This window comes from Micromys minutus (assembly GCF_963924665.1).
Source record: "Micromys minutus genome assembly, chromosome: 1".
Taxonomy (NCBI): Eukaryota; Metazoa; Chordata; class Mammalia; order Rodentia; family Muridae; genus Micromys; species Micromys minutus.
This window is the reverse complement of record NC_137969.1, coordinates 84,077,554-84,099,121: the sequence shown is the minus strand read 5'-3', so window position 1 is coordinate 84,099,121 and position 21,568 is coordinate 84,077,554. Positions and strand designations below refer to the sequence as shown.

The window sequence follows — 21,568 nt, the reverse complement described above, 5'->3', positions numbered from 1 at the left end:
GGGAGAAACGAGTCGTCTCTAACAGAAACCTTTTCAGATTCTGCTCAACAACGTCCCTTCTTTTTCTCTTTGCACATAGAGGTTCGTGGATATGCACCATTGTGCACACACAAACATATATGTATACACACAGCTTTAACTTCTGTACTATGTTTCCACTAAGAAACGATGTAGAACAAAGATCCTTGAGCTGGAAAGCATAGCATAAAGATCAACTTGTCAGTTTTCTCATTCCTAATTAAAATCTTCCTAGAAGGTAATTAATTATGACATTCAATACCAAAAAAAAAAAAATTCCCTGAGGAATGAGTACATTGTTGAGTTAGTGGGCTTAGCAGGTATAACTGGAGCATACTAGATAGAGCTATCAGACTGTGGGTATCATAAATGAGTTTTAGAACTCTAAGTCCCACTTCCACTCTAGGGCCCTTGGTTCTCAATTTTGAAGTAGGTGGATTAAAGGCGTTATCTGACTCAAAAAGAATAGATTAAAATCTAAACACAGAAGATCAAGTATAGTAAAGCTTTCTTAGAACCAAGGGTCATCAATTCTCAGCCTAATGATCCCATATAACAAAGGGTTTAATGCCCTTACAGATCACAAAGACAAGGTTTTAAAAGCTCCTTTATTTTCTTTCCCCCAAATTACATTCCTAAATATGGGCAGAGATAAGTCATGATTGTAACAACAACAACAACAACAAAAGACCAACAATGCGGTAGTCACTAACTACAAAATGCTTTGGGTTACTTATGCCGTCAGTAGGGTGTGAAATACATCTCTATGCCACCAGAGTGTAGGGCACGTGGAACTCTGTCACCAGACAGAAAAATTGGTAAGGTTGAGCTGATTAAGGAGCCCCAGCAAATCTCATAATTGAGAATGGTAAGCACGTGAATCTGTTCTGGACCTGGTTCCTGTCCTGGAGCATGTGACCACAGTACCTGTTTACAAGGACCATGACAACTGTTCACATAGCACAGAACCTAGAGTTCTCTATGCTAATGAGGTATATAGATTGGTGCCCAGAGTTTAGTCAATAAGCATATCTTCCTGGGCATCCCCTCCAGCAAAAGGTATTTAATCTCTGGTCCACCCTGAGTAAGTCCTATGCATTCTTTTCCACCATGAAGAAACAGTTCGGACAAGCGAAGACTGTCTCCTCTATCAAGGACCACCTTGGGGGAAGCCTTTATCATACAAAGCTATGCCTAAGTCTCCTGCAGAAGGCCCCTCATCTCCTGGCACTCTCCCAGCTAAGCCAGATAACCCCAATACCCCTCACCCCAGGCTCATCTTAGGCCCAAGGGCCCTGTTCTCAACTCTGCAGTTCCCACTGGCATCTAGGTACTCAGGAGTTTGAGAACCTCCAGCCTCAGTCCCAGCCTGTGCTATTTTTCACTAAGAGAAACATGAGCTGGGGCCTCTATCTTAGGCTATGTTTCGCTTCCCTTGTGCAGCGTGTCCACGTGTCCTGTAAGCCCAAAGAAACATAGCCTAGTGCCTCTGTGTTTTGCCTTCCTGAGAGGCTTCGTGACACCCCAGTGACAAGGAGAAATGCAGATCCATGGGTCCTAGGACATCTCACAATATTGTAATTAGTCAAGTTTTCTCTATCCTAAGACTGGTGCTCTCTGAAGGATGGATGCGTATGTACCACCCTTTGAGTCCGCCTTTTAGTCACTAACAAAGACTCAAAGGAGACAACGAAGTAGCCAAAACAAGTGACATGCCTATGATTATTCTCAGAACTGCTCTCCTGAAGTCTGCTGTAGGTAACTACATGAACGGTAGAGAAGAGTACAAGAAACAAATGCTCAGTCAAACCAGCTTATTTTGATGTATCTTAGGTAGGTATCATCTGCAGCATTTTCCATCTTTAATTTACATACAAATTTAAAAGTACAGTTTATTTGGGGCTCAACAAAACATTATGCATATTTTGTTAAAAAAAAACTGTGACATTTAAATAGTCTTTGGAACCTATTAATACTGTAAGCTCTATAAGACAAATTCTTAACCAAATAATAAATACAAATCTGCCATATAACTATGCTAAATTTCCACACTTAAATGGTTCATTAGGCAAACAGCAATCCCAGTAATAGTTGAAATCACTCCTCAGAAGTCACACTGCCTAACGGCTTAGATCAATATCTTCATTTCATATATTAAGTTCCACAAGAAGGCATTGTTTGTTTCAGTCCTTAAAAGCATTACTGAAATAGTTAAACCATTATCATCTACCACATGGCCCATTTCTGAGTTACTGTTACATTCTATGAAAACCTGAAGAAAAGGCTAGGTTATTATGAAAAACATTTCAGGCAACAAGGGAAATACTTCTTTACCTGATCATTCTCAGCTTAAAAATGTGACACATGCACTTTTAAAATTACTTTGCATTTCCTCAAGATGACTAGTTGAGGAAAAGCAACAACCACAAACAATGAAGACACAGCAGCCTCACTCACCTAGGTAGGGGATACAGGGAGTCATCTTTAAGCTGCTTATATAGTCTCGGAGTCTTTTGTAATTGTCTTCTTTGCTCATTACGTATTCCAATTTTTCAAAGGTAGTTTTGTCTTTTCGACTTAGTAACTAAAAAGCAAACAGAAACAAGCCTAAGTTATTACAAGTTCCATCCCACTGTAACAAAGATCTAAATAAAAGTTTTACTTACTATAAATCTGGACTTTAATTTCAAAATTATACTTCCTTTAATTTCACTGTGACAGAACATAAAAGATTCAGACACATGTATTTATAACTCGAAGTATCTATAAATTCACCTTTATATGCACATAAATGAACCTAGTGAGCTATAACACATTATTTATCTTTACTACTTATATAATTAAGCAATTTTGTTGTCTTTATCAAATTTAAAATTATGTGTATACATTTAGCTCAAATGCCCAAACATTTTTATTAACTACCTCCTCAGAAGTCATCAAAAGATTACTACAAATGATCCAAGGAGATAAGAAACAAGCAACCTTAGTACCCACAATCTAACTGAAAGCTTCTGGTTACTTATGCTCTGTTCTATAATCATACCAAAGACTGTGGACAACATTTTTCTTTTTGTAAACCTCTGAAGATACTATTTTGTCTCAACACAGTAAGACTTGACTTTTTATCACATCTTAAAATATTAGCTCTCTGTGCACTAGCAAACACTTCACTTAGAAAATTCTCATCTAATTCTTCTTTAAGGTTAACAAATGTTTGTGTATTTATTTAGAGTAGACAGAAACAGCCAGGCACATGGTTAGCATGTAGAAGAATGTATTAATAAATGCTGTTTCTGTTTCTGGGGTCTCAGAGACTGGTTCTGATAACAGACCATTCTAAGACTTAATCCATTAGTATTCTGTGGCCTGTACAAGTCTGTGGTCCATTTTCTTGATTGATGACTGATGTGGGTAGAGTGGAATGTGGCAGGAAGCCTTCAGTTGTCAAGAAACTACATCCAGCAAGCTGGTAAGCAACATTTCTCCAGGGCCTCTGCTTCGGTGCCTGTCTCCAGATTCCCACTTGGGGTTCCCTCAATGACGGAGCCTGACCTGAAAACTACAATGAAGTAAAACCCTTTCCTCCCCAGGATTCTGGTCCTGGTGTATTATCACAACAGCAGACACCCTAACACCATATTTATAATACATTCCTTGTCCTATGTTGGAGATCTACAGCACGATCTTTCTGGGTTCTATTCAGATTTTCTTCTAGTATATAATATAAAATTATTACCTACGGTTACTAGGCTTGTACTTTAGATCTCAAATATATTCTATAAAACTAAATGCTGCATCTACCACAAGACAACAGACATTTTCCAGTTCCCCCACCTGACAAATGCTCCCTCTGTTGCTACCAGTGCAGTTCTCCTTCTGTTTCTACCACGGCTGCACCTCTTTCCTTCACAGCACTGCTGTGCACAATTCCTTTTCTGGTTGACTCGTGCACCACTGTGACTTCTTATCTTTCAGGTAGCAAGCATCCTAGCAGGTGAGGTGATTCCTCACTGTAGTTTGGGCTTGCACTACCCTGATCATTAGTGGGATTGAACATCTCCCATATACCTACTGGTTATTTGAGTACATTCTTTGCAAAATCATCTGTACAGATATTTTGATCATTTTTAAATGATTTATTTTCTTGCTACTGCACTGGCTGAATTCCTTATTATCTGGGCAAATATCTTCTCGTCTCACAGAGCACGTCCTTTCTCTTGTCTTTGTTGTACAGGCAGGCTTTCCGGTTTGACAGAATCACTTCATTTGTCCACTTTCACTTTTGTTAGCTACACTTTGAGAATCCTATTCAAAATGTAACTGTTTAGAAATACATTTTCTTCTTGTAGTTTTACAGTTTTCAATCTTACAATTAATTCTTTAATCCTTTTGGCATTCATTTTTGTCCTGTGGCTGTAGTGTTCAATTTTATTCTTTTAAATGTAATATGCAGGGGCTTGAGAGATGGCTCAATGGTGAGGAGCACTGGCTGCTCTCCCAGAGTCCCGAGTTTAATTCCCAGCAACCACATGGCAGCTCATGCCTGCAACTTCAGTTCAGAGACTCTGAACCCTCAAACACCAATGCACATAAAATAAAATAATTAAAAAAAATTAATATCCAGTTTTCTCAGTCATTTGAAGATACTATCCTTTCTTAACATGTGTTAATAAACACTGTCAAAATGGCTGCAAATTTATTTCTGGGCTCTTGGTTTGTTCTATTCATGTATGTGCGTGTGTATGTGAATGTGTGTGTGTATAAATGTATACTTCTTTCATTTCACTATAATTTCACCACTGACATTATATACTGAGACGGGGTCTCTTGCTTGCCCTGACTAGCCTTTTTGCTCCAGGAATCCCCCATCTCAGCCCCTCATGTGCTGGGACACAGACAGGTATTCCCATCTTCTCAACACACACGTGGGTATGGTGATCCAAAATCTGGCCTTATGCTTGCCCGGGAAGGGCTTTCTTTACCTTCCTAACCATATTTGCGGTCTAATGGTATTTGTAAATGATACTTTGAAATTATCCCAAATATAAATTTTTGTAAATTAATATGTTCAGCTGACTTAGTAAACCTATTTTAAACAGTATTTACATACATACACACACACCAATCTGGGTGTGGTGGTACATGTCTGTGATCCTAGCACTTGGGAGGCAGGGGCAGGAGGATATCTATGAATTGAAGGCCACCATGGTCTACATTCTACATAATGAGCTCCAGGACAGCCAGGACTACACAGAGAGGTGCAGTCTCTAAAAGTTCGACCACTACCTGTTGTAAACATTTAACCTATCAGACTTTGGAGACGTTTAGGATCCGCACTGAAACAGTCTGCCCAAAGGTTGGTGTCTACTCTAAAATAACGAAGAAGGAAGTCTCAACAGTGAGGATAAATATCTCTGAAACTCAAGGTGAATTCTTTTTTCTTTTTAATTTTTTATTTATTTTTATTCCATGTGTACTGAAGCTTTCCCTGCATGTGTGCCTGTGTCAGAGCGCTGGATTCTCTGGAAGTGGAGTCACAACTCTACATACGTGTGAGCTGGCACATGGGTACTGGGAATTGAGCCTGGGTCCTCTGGAAGAGCAGCCAGCATTCCCAACCACTGAGCCATCTCATGGGCCCTCAAGGTGAATTCTTAACTGTGAGAGTCTTTAAAAATGATGATGGTAAAGCAACAGACTTCCAAAACACTCTAGCACAGAGTAAAAGATTCAGTCTAAAAGCAAAGAAAGGGAAACAGTAAGGAAGGGATGGACCAAGGGAGGCAAACCCAGCAGGGCAAACATTCAGTCCTGCAGCTATCCATCCAAGGTCCAGGGGAATGATGCTATGGTCAGTCTCAGATAGCTTGGACAGGCTCACCCATATGGCCTTGCTCACAGTAGTCCACATGCTACTCTGCTGAGCAAGCTCTCAGCTGTGCTCTACACTCCTATCATCTCATTTTCTGGGGTCACCACTGCATCTTTAGGTTCATTCTCACAACTCCACGAACTTCAATTTTAGGGTACATATGCAGAGATTCTAATGTTATTTGGTTATATTGTCAGGACACTAAAGATTTGCTTGAAATGCTGGTGGAAGCTTCCATGACCCTACCACTCTTGCCTTCTGCTCATGGACACCACCAACGTTTCCCACTAGTATGATCTGCACTAGGACTCCATGACCCACGGCTGCAACAGCCTCTGCATGCCTGTGTGACTGAGCATGAAAAAGTGCCCTAGGGAAGTGACAGAAGAATCCATCAAAAGTAATTCCCCTAGAGTTCTAGTTTTTAAACAAAAAGTCTGAACTTATCATGAGTGAGGTCTTGGTTTTTAAGACATCCTCAAAGGCCCTTTTACAACAGGTGCACAGTATTTGGTTTGTTTTTAATACTGCTAAATCTTTTTTAGCAATATTACATCCTCTTTGAGTTCTACCTTAACAAAACTGCAAGTCTTAAATTTTTTTCTGTTCTGCCTTTTGTTCCTGAGTACCTATGTCATTGCCTAAAAATAATGAAATTTCCTCTGCTAGATTACTGCACTAGCAGCAAACTCAGCCTCCTGTGAAGTCTCAAGGCATGAACATAACACAGCCTGCTCTTTAGTGTAAAGTGAGCAGCCTCTGACCTCATAAGCTCATCTCAGAACTGCCTCATTAAGCTCCACTGTCAGGATTTAAAACTTTCCTCTGGATTGTTTCTACGCTCCACACCAGCGGGCACAGACCGTCACAGCGACAGTCCTGACTCGAGACGGGACTCTTAGGGATCAGTTCTCTGTACCTGTGGCAAACACGTGAGGTAAACCTGCTCACGAGGAGAAAATAATTACCTATGGCCCACTGCTCTGGGTTGTGAGGAGGTAGAACATTATGACAGAGACCACATAGAAGAGACAAGCTGCTTACCTCATGGTAACCTAGAAACGTATATACACGAGACTTCCTTCAATGATGGTAACTTCCTTCTACTAGAAGGTGCCACTACTTCCTAAAAGACTTTACCATGTGACCCTTGAGGATGGCATGATCCTTTAGGAGACATTTAATGTTTTAAGTTAAACCTGAGATGTCCCTTTCATGGGCTAATTCGTTTGAACACCTGGTCTCCAGCTAGTGGTACTATGTGGAGAGGCAGTGGACTCTTTGGAACATATGTCTTGGCCAGAAGAAATGAGCTGCTGGGAGGAAGTCTTAAAAGTTATTCATGCTTCTGGTACTGACTTGGCTTCCACTGCATAGGGGAGCCTTGATACAGGAGTTTCAGCTGTGTACTTCTGCAATCAGGGAACTATTCTGTACCATAGATACTCCCCATCTGTGACTGTGAGCTACTTCAAAATTAGGTATTATCAGAGGAACAGGAAAAGGTAACTATTACATGTGACAACTATACCACTACCAAGTAACTCCCCCCTCATCTGTCCCAGGTTCTAGCCACCACTGTTCTAATATCTCTAAGAATCTGACCACTCCAGGTAGCTCAAATGAATGGAGTCCTACTTGTCCTGCATCTGTAAGGCTCATCCGTGCTACCACATGTGCAGTGTCCATCCGAGGGGTGATGAGACTGTGCTCTGTGCACCATTTTCCTACCACTCATCTACATACACATGGCTGCTGCAAACATTTGTCAAAGAAATATGTCTATGTGTTTGCTTTCAATTCTTCTGAGCATATGCCTAGAAGCAGTACTGGATTGCATGAAAATTTTGTTAATTTTTTAGGGGAGTTTTCATTGTTTTTAATAACTTCTTTTTTAAATAAATAATTTAAAGCTTCCTATACAGACAGGCAAATTAACCTAAATAATTATCCTCTTCTATTCCTTAAAAAATGTTTATCTTTTTCTTATTGCCTTATGGCAGCTAAGTGCCCCATGTTAAACAAGAGCAGTGAAAATGGGCATCCTTTTCTTTAATATTAATTTAATATTAACTCAGAGACAATGCTATGAATATTTTACTTAGTAATAGGATATTATTAGCTTTTTGACATGTTCCTTTAATCAATTAAAAAACTCCTAACAGACAAAACCACTCAAGATTTCTTTCATTAACATGTGTAATCTAAATGGATATAAAACATCACCATCTTACATTATGTCTCTAACTTCAGATGGAATAGCCTACTCTACCCAAACCTGCCATCCATCTATCCTTCCCAAGCCTCCCCAATCCACGTGAGCAAGTATCCTTTCCGTTCTTATAAATCTTTCGATCCAAGCCCAAGACAGGCGTGGATAGAGCTCTGCTTTCTTGAGCTTCACATCTCTCCAAGCGCATCATCCTTCCTACGTCCTCAGCACCTCTGACATTCTAGCACCGATTCACTGTCCAGTAGGTGTGTGTCTGTGTATGTGTGTATGTGTGTGTCCATACAATGGCTGCTAGCCAATATTCCTGAGCACTTGCAATGTGGTTAGCATTGCTGAGGAAGAGAAGTTAGTTTTAATGATTTAAAATTAATAGCCACCCATGGCTACTATGTTAGACAAAAGAACACTGAGAAGTAATACTTTATGTTACTGTTATTTAAGACTTACAAGTAACTTTCCCTTAGGTCTTCAGAAACTTAGAAGCTGAGGGAAACGGGTGTGGGGGGTAGGGACCATCTTCTTTTATCATTGTCTTACTGATCATATTCTTCATGTGTGATAACTCTTTACTTCTCTTCCCATTATCCCACCTTCTGCCATTTTCCTGTGCCACCCTGTCATCTAAGACACAGCATAAGCTTTTTTGGGACTTCTGTGGTCCCTGTCATGCTTCACTTCCTTCCCCCAGTTTATCATTTTCTGCTTTTTTGTTTGGCTTAGTTTCCTACTCTTTCAGTAAGCCAACTCTGATATTCTCCTTCACATCTGTAGATCTTCCAAACACGACTTAAAAACCTCAAGTTTAGTTAAATACAATTCTCACTAATATACCACACTTACAGTGAGCCTGAATCTAAAAAGCACCTCACAGTTTTGACTTTAAATTCATGACCCAAAATCTTTATAAAGCCCAGCAGTCTTCCATACCTCCCTTAACACAGTGCTTTCGTACCCTGGTGGGTGGCATGGCCTTCCTCCTTTCTTCAAACTTCCAAAAGCTTTCTTTCAACTTAAGACTTTGGTTCCAAAGAATCAAAGTAGCCAGAGGAACTTCTATAGACTTCTAGCACCCAACCCACCAATTCGCCTGCATCAGTACAGACACGCCCCCTTGCTGCCACTTAGCGTGGAAAAATACTCCTGAAACACTGCAGTGCTGGACTACTTCCTGGCCATCTAACTAGGCTACACCTGAAGTTAATCATCTTTACTTCACCATCTCCCCAACTCCACTTCAGTACTTGGACCAGCACAAAACTTGAAGGTCATGGATCCCATCTCCAAAATCAAAAACCACTGTGCAGAAACCTTTAGTTTTCTATTTCTCTCCAGCTATCTTTTATATAAAACCTACCTTTAGACACCAAGTAAAGTACTTGCACAGAATGCACAAGGCCCTGAGTTGAGTAATCCCAGTCCTGGGAGGTGGGGAGGTAGGAGGTGGGAAGATGGGGAGATGGGGAGGTGGGGAGGTGGGAAGATGGGAAGGTGGGGAGGTGGGGAGGTGGGAAGATGGAAAGGTGGGGAGGTGGGAAGATGGGGAGATGGGAAGGTGGGGAGGTGGGAAGATGGGAAGGTGGGGAGGTGGGAAGGTAGAAAGATGGGAAGGTAGGGAGGTGGGGAGATGAGAAGGTGGGGAGGTGGGAAGGTGGGGAGTTGGGAAGGTGGAAAGATGGAAAGATGGGGAGGTAGGAGGTGGGGAGGTGGGGAGGTGGGGAGATGGGGAGGTGGGAAGGTGGGGAGGTGGGGAGATGGGAAGGTGGGGAGGTGGGGAGGTGGGGAGATGAGAAGGTGGGGAGGTGGGAAGGTGGGGAGGTGGGGAGGTGGGGAGATGGGGAGGTAGGGAGGTGGGGAGGTGGGGAGGTGGGGAGATGGAGAGATGGGAAGGTGGGGAGGTGGGAGGTGGGGAGATGGGGAGGTGGGGAGGTGGGAAGGTGGGGAGATGAGAAGGTGGGGAGGTGGGGAGGTGGGAAGGTGGGGAGGTGGGGAGGTGGGAAGGTGGGGAGATGAGAAGGTGGGGAGGTGGGGAGGTGGGAAGGTGGGGAGATGAGAAGGTGGAGAGGTGGGGAGGTGGGAAGGTGGGGAGGTGGGGAGGTGGGAAGGTGGGGAGATGAGAAGGTGGGGAGGTGGGAAGGTGGGGAGATGGGGAGATGGGGAGGTAGGGAGGTGGGGAGGTGGGGAGATGGGGAGATGGGAAGGTGAGGAGGTGGGGAGGTGGGAAGGTGGGGAGGTGGGGAGGTGGGAAGATGGGGAGGTGGGGAGGTGGGGAGGTGGGAAGGTGGGGAGGTAGGAAGGTGGGGAGGTGGGAAGGTGGGGAGGTAGGGAGTTGGGGAGGTAGGGGTGAAAACAAAAGTGCTCACAGAGCTCAAGGGCCAGCCTACATAGATTAACTGGTGAGTTTCAGGCCAATGGGCATTCCTGTCTCAGAAAAAGAAGGTAGACAGCTTCTGAATGACACTCAGAGGTTGTCCTGTTTCTAAGGCACACACATTAACACATAAACATGTACAAAACCCGTATATGCACACATACAATGATAGTACAAATTTTTTTTTTCTGGATGTAGTAATATTTGCCTAGAATCCTAGTGCTCAAAAGAGCTAAGACAGCGGATCACACATTCAAGGCCAGTCTGGGCTATATAGGAAGACACTATTGTGAAAGCAAAAATGAATAATTGATTTTGTAGATTAAATAGTGTATTTAGCACAAGACCATTAAGACCTATTAATCTGCCTGGCAAGTTGGTGCACAACTTTAATCCTAACATTCAGGAGGCAGAGACAAATGAATTTTTGAGTTCGAGGACACCCTGTCTTGAAACAACAACAACAACAAAAAGACATTAATTAAAAATATAGATATAGTAATATATTTCAGCATGCTATATAGCCTACCTGTAATCCTAGTACTTATGATGCTGAGGCAGAATGATGACTTTAAAGCTAACTTGGGCTATAAAGAAGACTCTGTGTGTGTGTGCGTGTGTACACACCCCTTCACACAGGCTGATATATTAGGTTTATAACTCCAGCTACTTGACAGGCCAAGAAAGGAAAGGAAGTCCTCAACTTCAAGGCAACTTTGTGTGACTTAGCAAGACACCTTAAATGAGGCCTTGGTTCCAAAATAAGGACAAAAAGGAGACAATCTAGAGAGACTGAGTATGGAATCACACCACTCGGAGATAGAAACACTGAAAAGTGCCAAAAATCATACTTTGCTTTTGTCAAAGTAATAGAACTTAATATGTTGGCTGCTGTAACAGAAAGTAGCATGTCATATAATTCTATGTCTACCGTGAGATTATTCTATACTCAGGATTTGTGGTGAGTCAAAATTAATAAAAGATATTTAAAGGTTATAACTTAGATTTTCAAATTTACCAAAAGTATAATCTGTCCACAATTAAATGCTAAGTGTCATGCAAATATTACATGTGATGTCATCAGCAAGGTATTCAAAATGATTCTTTAAAGTGCAAAATAAGCATCGGCCTCAATATTCCCTCAGATTACCTCAAGAACAAAGTGCAAGACAATGTAAGAATTCTTCTGTTATATTCATCTTACTGAGACTTACAAAACAAACAAACAGAATCTTTACTTCACGCAGACGTCTGTTTCATTAAACCACGCAGCTTACTCACCGCCCATGTCTTAGTCAGCCTGAAAATTGGTGCACTCTGTAAGCCAGAAACCACAGCCATGAGAGCATGAAGGTTGTTAAGTTCATATAGTTTCTGAAGATTTAAATGAAAGGGGGAGAGAGATTGTTTTTTAAGAAAACGAATGCACAGATCAACACAATTTAGGCAGTGAATAGTCTAACTATTTATTATTGTGACTGTCACTGTTGAGCCCTGTCTTCTAGGGTACCCAGTAAATTATTTTTGGCCTATAATATAATGTCCATGTTCTACTTTGACATTTTCACCCAAGTTCTGGGAATAAGCCCAACTCTAAATGGATAATATATTTTCAAAGCTAACGCTATGGCTTAGTGCCAAGGTTAACCGGCATGACTAACAGCCATGCACTTGGTTCTGGTGAGCATCCCTTGCAATGAAATATGACTGGCCATCTACTTTGTGGGTCTACTCAGGTTGTTTTCTTGCCCAGTCCTAATATCCCAGGACTAGAGCTCCAACTTGCTGTCTTTAGTGCCCCCCCCACTTCCTGCCTCCTCATGCTCAAGACCCTTGACATTACGTGATGTTGTTCTTACACATGCAAACATCCAACAGGAAGTTCTACTATTTCCCAAGAAACCCCTTTACATTTGCTATTAGTTTCTCAAATTTTTTGTCATACCACTTAATACGTGTACCCTCGAAGTGGTATCTAAAACACGATATAAACCTTCATAGAAGATTCCATAATCTAGCTGAGGAACTACTCACTAAAAGAATGTACATTAAACACTTCCTGGAATCTAAGTTTCACATTAGACTTGATGGATGCCTAAACGTGCAAGACCTAGTGGGAAAAGGAATCACACCTTGACACTTTGCCCATGTTCCTGCCTGAGGCTGCAGCTTGCTGACATGCCCTAATGTTTTCAGACTTTCCAGCCCCCAATAATGTGGGCCAGTTTCCTAAATCAATCTTGTCCTGCATTTTGTATTTGACTCACTGTACAAGTTTGTATAGAGTGCTGCTTGTTCTGTCTCACTGGAGAACACTGACTAAAATAGATATTAAAGGGAAAGACCTATATGAGCTTTTATTACAAGCTGAACTCAAAAGACAAGAGTGTCAGAATATGATTTAATAGTAATAAGGGCATTGTGGTTGGCAATAAAGGCAAAAGCTGTCAAATATAAGTCAACGAGTCTAGAGAGAAATTATTTGGTAAGAAAATTTGTAGGCTGTATAGACAAAAACATACAAATAAATGAAAAAATAAACCTCAGAATCTACGGGGAAAACCATTACTTCCTTTAGTTAAAAATTAATACTTACCTAACTTCTCACAAAGAATGCTTTTAAAAATTCCTCTAACATTTCTGTAAAATCTTACACATGAAGAAGGCTAGTCCTGCCACCTAGTGCCACAGAAAAAATAAACTCCAACATCTCTGCTTTACCCCACAACCTTTCACTTCGCAGGTGAGGTAATCTGACTCTGCCAAGCTACACAATGATGATGGAGACTGGACCCATCGACACTCATGAATTCTGAGTCATTACAAGTTGATCTTAGTGCCTTCCTGTGGTATGTTCTGTTCCTCTCGCTGCTTCTCCAACTCTATTTATCATCTAGCCTCTAACACCTCCTCAGTGCACCTGTTAGCATCGGATGTACTTTTCTTTTAAACTAGAGGCTAGGAGGGCCTGGTGGGGAGTCAGGGTTGAGGGAACACAAGTTCAAGGTCTTAGAGTATTTTCTTAAGATTTATGTGTTTTATTTTATGTACATATGCGCCCATGTGCCACTTGGGCGCCTGGAGCCTGTGCAAGTCGGAAGGAGGCATCATGTCACAGTGCTGGGAAGTGAACCTGGGTCCTCTGCAAGAGCAGTAAGTACTCGGCAGCACCAAGCCATCTCTCTGGCCTGCAAAGCCCTATTTTCTAAATAGCTGTGTGGTTTATTGCACAATTTAAGTAAGTAAGTAAATAACAACAGACCACTAACAACCCAGTAACAAAAAGCATTATGTATTCTCCAAGTGAATACTACATGACCCCTCAATCAACAAAGTCTAATATTTGACAGTTACTGAAATGTATCATAATCTAACCCCTGCCTACATAAATGGGGAAAGGGGGATGACCAAAAACAAGAATAAGGCAGAGAAAGTAAGTGCACATTTCAATGTACTCATTGGGTCTTATTTCCCAAGACCAATCAACAGAGTCACTTCACACATTTCTGAATGGGTAACTAAAGGACAAGTCATACTTACCTTAGCAGTTTTAATGTAGTGGCTCAAAACTTCTGCTCTTATTTTCAGTGTCTGAGCATGGAGAATCTCTCTTACAACCCAAAAGCTTACCTGAAAATAAAAATTAAAAAATAACCAAAGGGCAAGAAATTCCAAAACTAAAATTAACATTACATTTTTCTTGATATATTTGCTAAAGTTATTTTTGAAACTTAGTTTCCTTACAACTGAAAGAAAATATCATGAAATACAAAATAAAAACTTCATTTTAAAAGTTTTGTGATGGGTTGGAGAGATGGCTCAGAGGTTAAGAGCACTGGCTGCTCTTCCAGAGATCCTGAGTTCAATTCCCAGCAACCACCTGGTGGCTCACAACCATCTGTAATGGGAGCTGACATACATGTAGACAAACAGTTATATACATAAATACATAAACTGTAAAAAGTTTTCTGATGTTTCTGAATTCAAAGAAGCTCTAATGTAAACAAACAAAACAAAACAAACTTAAAACTATTTATCATAGGCTGGCTGACAAGATGGCTCAGCAGGTAAATGACCAGGTAAAAAAGCCAGCAAAGCTTCAAGGCTAGCAACTTGAGTTTGATCCCTAAAAGTTATGGTGGAAGTGGAGAATCGACTTCTAAGATGTCCTCTGACCTCCAGGTATGCTTGACTGCATGTGTGCAACTATATATGAATGAACATGTCTGTTTGAGTGTGTGTGCGCGCATGTGCACTGAAGGCACATTAGGTCTATAGCATTATTAAATTTGGTCAAAGTAGGTGCTTATCAAATGATATGTGTATATCGTATATATTAATTCATGTTCTGCAAAGACAGGATCTAAGCATGTTATAAACATGATGTTAAGTTGGTTTAAATTTAAATCTAAAAAGGACTCAATTGAGTTTTAGAAAAAGATGTCATAACCTGTATTTCTTCACTTCAAAAGGAGAAATATTTTAGATTTTTCTTGGAATTTTTAACTGTAAAGAGCCATGTGTGTAATTACATGTATTCTGTGAATTTATGTTAATATAAAATTATGCATTTTACAAAGTCATTATAATACCTGTTATACTAATGCTGCCAATAATGCTCCCTGGTTCTAACAAGATTTTATGAACTAGCAAAAGTTATACTACAAATATTTAAGTAGGAATTTTAGCAAATATAAGCAATTAATTCAAATTTAAACTGCATAATCAATGCCTTAATTAAATTTCATGTTAGTCACACTTAAGATAAATATAATTTTAAAATTCCAAATCTTTTGTTATTTTCATCAAAAGATGTGAGGTCTATCAACCCCTTGATGAGTCTGGACAGCACGTGGCTTGCTTTCATGAAAAGGTTATTAGCACAGCTGGTTCTGACTTCTACCGTGGTTATTAGCCAGCCACAGTTCCGAATCCTTCCCAAACTGACCCTTTAGAGAGGGACCAAACATTCAAACACAAACCTGAGGGCCACCCTCACTCAAAGCACCACACCAAGCATTCCAAAGAATGAAATGACAGCACACCCTCCGATAACCTCAGACACACTAACAAACAACTTCTAACATAAAAAGACAACCAGACACTAAGAGCCTCCTGATGGATGAACGCAACAGAACACAGCCTATAATTGTCCGCAGGGGACCAAAACTGACCAAACCTTTGAAACCAGCTGCTAGTTTATACCTAACAGTCAATATGTTTGGGTTCATTCATATGTAAGTAGGAGCAGCAGGAAGAAGAGGAGGAAGAGGCGAAAGAGGAGGAGCAGGAGGAACAGGAGGAGGAAGAGAAGAAAGAGGAGAAAGAGGAGGAGCAGGAGGAACAGGAGGAGGAAGAGGAGAAAGAGGAGGAGCAGGAGAAGCAGCAGGAGGAGGAAGAGGAGGAGCAGGAGGAACAGGAGGAGGAAGAGGAGGAAGAAGAGGAAGAGGAGGAGCAGCAGGAGGAAGAGGAGGAGCAGCAGGGGGAAGAGGAGAAACAGGAGGAGCAGGAGGAAGAGGAGGAGCAGCAGGAGGAAGAAGAGGAAGAGGAGGAGCAGGAGGAGGAAGAAGAGGAAGAGGAGGAGCAGCAGGAGGAAGAGGAGAAACAGGAGGAGCAGGAGGAAGAGGAGGAGCAGGAGTTCAAGGTCTTCTTCAGTGACAGAGCGTGTTCAGGGTGAGACAACACAAGGTCCTGCCTTGATGAAAAAGGAAAGGGGCAGGAAGATGACTCTGTGTACAGTGCACAAACATGTTTGTAAAAATCTGGGAAGACAATGTTGGGATTGGGGTGGGAAAGTCTGCAGAGACAGAATTCTGGGCACTTATTAATCAGCAAGTGTAGTCAATCCATATGCTCCGACTTAAAAGATGGGGTGGTGGTGATGAAGAGAATACAAGGAGACACTAGACCATACTCTCTGGCTTCCACATGTGCACACACAACCAAGGGCAGTCACGCCCACCCTCACCAATCAGCACAACTCACGTGATTAAATCTTCTTGTGAAAGCAACTGCATTTGGTGCAGAACTGTATTTTTCTTTTTTATTCCATCCACAACTTGAAAGTTCCTAGAAGATTAAAACAAAAATTAAGTATAAATTAAATGTAAGGAACACCTCAGTTTTCTAACATTAGGGAATTTAAACAGTAAAGATTGTATATATTCTTTTCTGGAACAGCCAATAGGAATACCTAGTACTAATTATTCTGTAAAAGCTAAAACAAATTTATTAGATTATATGCATAAAATTATTATCTAAAAGAATATAGACAAATTTGTATTTCACAGAGTATGATGCAGTGTCCTCTGGTTGAATATCCCAAAGCACATAATAAGCACTGTTGTCCGTCACACCTATTCCATCACTCGGGCCATCCCAAGCAGCTTGTTTTTTCTTCCTCTGTATAGGTGTGTGGTGTGACTTAATGTGTGCATGTGCTTGGGGCCTCCATGGATATGTGGGTGGATAGGGTGGAGGCCAACATCGGGTGCTTTTCTCCGTCATTCTTCACCTTGGTTTTTGAGAAGGTCTCTCACTGAACCTGGAGCTCCCATTTCAGCTAGTCTGGCTTGGCCATAGCCACCCATCCCCAGCCACCCCAGGCTCCACCTGCTCCTTTACCTATCCTCCACCGAGTGCTCAGGTTTACAGACATTCTCGTCTGGTCTTTCACATGAGTGCTAGGGATTCAAAGTCTGGTCCCACTGAGCCAACTCTTAGCCCCACAATTAATTGTTTTAAAACATCTCATTCTTTGGCCTGACAGTTGTTGATTTCAGATATTTGAAGCAACCTGTTTAATAAAGAAGTTCTTGATCACCCAATGGTTTATGAATAGAATTCAAATGGTTTTAAAGAGTGTACACTAATCCCCTTTACTTGAAATGAACCACTCTGGGCTGGAGAGATGGCTCAGCAGTTAAGAACATTTGCTGATCTTACAGAAGGCCAGGGTTTGATTAACCACACCTCATGGTGGATCACAGCTGTCTGAAAATTCAATTCCATGGGATCCAATGCCCTCCTATGGCTTCTGTGGGCACCACACACTCAAATGTTACACAGGTTTCAGGCAAAACACCCATCCACATTAAAAAAAAAAAATGGAATCTTTTATAACTATAAATGTAGGCTGCAGAGTACAGTACAATGTATATACTTTTTTTGATACAACAGAAATTACACTTACAAATGGTACAGAGTCCAAAACTGTCACTTCTGCCTTGCTGCTTCAAAATTATGACTAACTCCATATCATACTGCATGCAGAAGCACATGCATGTGATTAGCATACACTGCATTCAAACTGTTCTGATGCATGTAGAACTGAATGCATTTGATTTTTAAAGGAGAGTTTCTGTCTATAAATTTTAGGTCTATCAGAAAGGTTCTATAATATAGCAAAAACCATCAGAGAAAGGGCCCATAACAACAACAACAACAACAACAAAAAAAAAAAAAAAAAAAAAAAACCCTCTGGGTAGGCAACAAAAGAAATAAGAAAGAAAAACATGCCATCATATTTTAATAAATGAGAAAATTTATTATACATGTCATTTTTGTTCAAAATGTGTTTGTGCAGGTAACTGTGTATTTTCTTTGATTTATCATGTAGTGTAAACATTAGGAAAGTATCGGTGGTTAGTGTATTAATTTTTGAGATACTAAAAGAATGTCCCTTAAAAGACATTACCACCTATTTCTAAAATTTATGAAGAATTTGCAGTTGTAGGTAGGATAGTTATATTGTGTTAGGCATAATTATTACATGGTTATTATTTTTATTTGAAAATTAAGCACAAAATAAGATGGTGAGTCAAACAGACAAGAGGAGGATCTATGATGTATATTCTTGGTTGTCAACTCGATAACATCTGGAATCAACTAAAACCTAAGGAACTAAGTATACCCAGGAGGCATTTTCCCAATTAAATCATTTGTTATGGTAGATCCACCTTTAACCTAGGCCACACCTGGTGGCAGCCTCTAGAAAGGACTCGGAGAGGAAGCTTCTGCTCTGTGCCTGCTTGCTCTCACTCTCGCTGGCATTAGAGTCGACCTCTTGAGGATTCTAGTGTGTACTGAAGAGCAGCTGAGACATCCAGCCTTATGGGCTGAACAACTACTGGATTCTTGGAATTTCTGTTGGTAGACAACCAGTGTTGGGCTAGCTGGACCACTGCTTGTAAGTCATTCTGACAAATGTCTTTTCTATATAGATGGATTGATGGATGGATAGACAGACAGATGCTTTCTATCAGTTTTGTTCCTCTAGAATCCTGACTAACACAACACCCACTTGACAAAACCCACCAAGCGACTAACTTAATGCCAAGAAAGAATTTATGTGTTAACATCTAAATAACAAGAACCCTGAGATGGAAAAAAATGGCCAAGAGTGTAAAGGTAACGACTGGCTTTCCTATGGCTTAGTACACAGATGAATTATGAGGAAGGAGAGCCAAAGCATAGCCTCAAAAATTTTTTAAAATTAAAAAAAGCAGGACCCTGAAGACAAAGAGATTAAAAACAACAACAAAAATCTCATGTCCGTTTTTTTAAAGTACAAATTATCTTCAGAGGATGCTATTAGGCAACTGAAAGCAACACCTTCAAAGGTCTAGGCCTGTACAATCAGCACAATAAAACCGCAGTAAGGAAGACTGGAGATCCTTCCCAGGCAGGACAGATCCTCAGAGACGTTGCCATGAGTGTGCTCACTCTCAAGAGAGTGGCAGATACGAGCTCAAAACAGACTGGCAACCTACGGAGGGAGGGGGTGGCTCCCTGAGTAAATCTGCTGCTGCCTGACCCGAATTCAGTCTCACAGGTCAAAGAGCCTAAAAGCTGTTCTCTGACCTCCACAAGTACACATAGCATTCACACTCCTACATGTGTGTGGGTGTGCAACAAACACACACACACACACACAAAGAGGAAGAGAACAGCTGGGGGATGTAGCTTGGTGGCCGAGCGTATGCCCAATGAGTGAAGCCCTGGGTTCATTTCTCAAAACCAATAAAGAAAAACAGAAGATATAAAATCTTCAAACTGAGCAAACTGCCATAGGGGAAAATCGTAATTGGAAACCACTGATTAAAAGTAAAAAGTAATCCTGGGATCTTAGGAAGAGTCAAGAGAAGAAGTCAGAAATTCTTGGAGGAGGGAGAAAGGGGTCAAGAAAGTCGGGATGGCGGGGTGGGGGGGGAGGTAGGGAGATAGTTGTGACTTAAAAGGGAGTAGCAGGGGGAAGCCCCAAGGAAGAGTTGTTTCCTGTATATAAGGCAGTACAGACCTGCACATTAAAGCATCACACGGACACGCATGGCACCAATACCACTTCTCTACAGTCACAGTGCAACTGCAGGAAAAACCAGGTAAAGGGATAAAAGATTTCTGTTTTGCAATTTTCTACAAATCTTTAATATTTGTACTATTTTCTACAACTTCCTATGTTGTGTAGTTACTGTAGTTAAAAAACACTGTATTTAAAAGGTGGATTACAAAGCTAGAATTGTATCAGGACTCACCGCTTTCTTCTTAAGGGCTGACCTGCATTCACAGTTGCCTAGACTGAAAGGTGGGTTTTGCCCTGTCTACCTTACCTCCCTTGTCTGAGGAACATACTAATGGGCACCTGACTGGGGACGGCCAGTGTAAACTACTTGCCATGCCATCCTGAGGACCCAAGTCCAATGCCCAGTTCCCGGGCAGGCACTACAGGAGGCACCTACTTAAAAAATAATAATAAAGTGCAGGGGCTAGAGATGGCTCAGCAGAAAATAGTACTCGTTGATCTTGCAGAGGACCCGAATTCAGTTTCCAGCACCCACATCCTGTGTAACAACCTTCGGAAACTACAGTTCCAGGGACACCCTCTTCTGGCCTTTATAGGCATTGCACGTACATGGTGCACATACAAAAGACCCATACACATTAAAAACACAAAGTGCAGAACCAAGAGAAGGGCATCTACCACTGGCACACACACACACACACACACACACACACACACTCCCCCCCACACACACTCTCTCTCACACACTCTCACACACACACACTCTCTCTCTCTCACACACACACACACACTCCCTCTCCCTCACACACACACACACTCTCTCTCTCTCACACACACACACATACACTCTCTCTCTCACACACACACACACTCTCTCTCACACACATACACACACTCTCTCCCTCTCTCACACACATACACACTCTCTCCCTCTCTCACACACACACTCTCTCTCCCTCTCTCTCACACACACACACTCTCTCTCACACACACTCACACTCTTTCTCTCTCACACACTCTCTCCCTCTCTCTCACACACACACACACACTCTCTCCCTCTCCCCCCCTTTCTCTCTCTCTCTCTCTCCTCTCTCTCTCTCTCTCTCTCTCTCTCTCTCTCTCTCTCTCTCTCTCTCTCTCACACACACACACACACACACACACACACACAGAAGCAGTACTGGGATTCCAGATAGGGAGCCTCCAACAGCATCTCCTAACTTACTACATTAATGCAGATCAATTTAAAAAGAAAAATGTTTGTGAGATGAAGGCTTACTATATATATATATATAGCCCAGGCTGACCTTAAACTCACTGCAATCCCCCTGCTTCAGCTTTCCAAGTGCTAGGATTATAGGCACCATAATAACCTGCAAATGTTTTCTTTCTTTTCTCCCTTCCTTCCAAAAGAACACCTTTCAGAACCATTCTCATGACTCATACAGCTGCAGTTACTCTGAATAAACAACCTGAAATGTTCCAAGGGCTCCTTGGTGGTTGAGGGAAGCTCAGTCAGAAAAGCAAGGGTTGGTTACTCTGCATGCAACAGTTCACTGGGCTGTTCTTGTTTAATCTAGATACTGTCATTTCATTTTACAAACAGAAAATTTAAAACTTCTTTATGGACTCTTTACTCTTTTTATTTCAGACTCTAGGATCTTCCTACAAATAACACTATAGTATCAAACAAGAAATGCACTTTGCTCTGTACTAACACATCTCCCATGAACACCCCAAAACTGAAGTTAGTCAGCAACTCAAACAACACTTTGT

At 41.3% G+C, this 21,568-nt stretch overlaps 1 protein-coding gene across 3 annotated transcripts in view; it reads right to left on the bottom strand.

Annotated features, from left to right (window-relative positions):
- The window catches only part of RALGPS2 (Ral GEF with PH domain and SH3 binding motif 2), a gene marked incomplete at its 5' end in the record, with an annotated part of 98,206 nt that overhangs the window by 60,656 nt on the left and 15,982 nt on the right, over positions 1 to 21,568 (bottom strand). For all 3 annotated transcript variants that reach the window (XM_080909788.1, XM_080909789.1, XM_080909790.1), the window contains 4 exons: positions 2,476 to 2,602; positions 11,773 to 11,865; positions 14,032 to 14,121; positions 16,477 to 16,560. In XM_080909788.1, the coding sequence (XP_080765914.1) occupies positions 2,476 to 2,602; positions 11,773 to 11,865; positions 14,032 to 14,121; positions 16,477 to 16,560 (394 nt within the window). The remainder of the gene's footprint in view (positions 1 to 2,475; positions 2,603 to 11,772; positions 11,866 to 14,031; positions 14,122 to 16,476; positions 16,561 to 21,568) is intronic.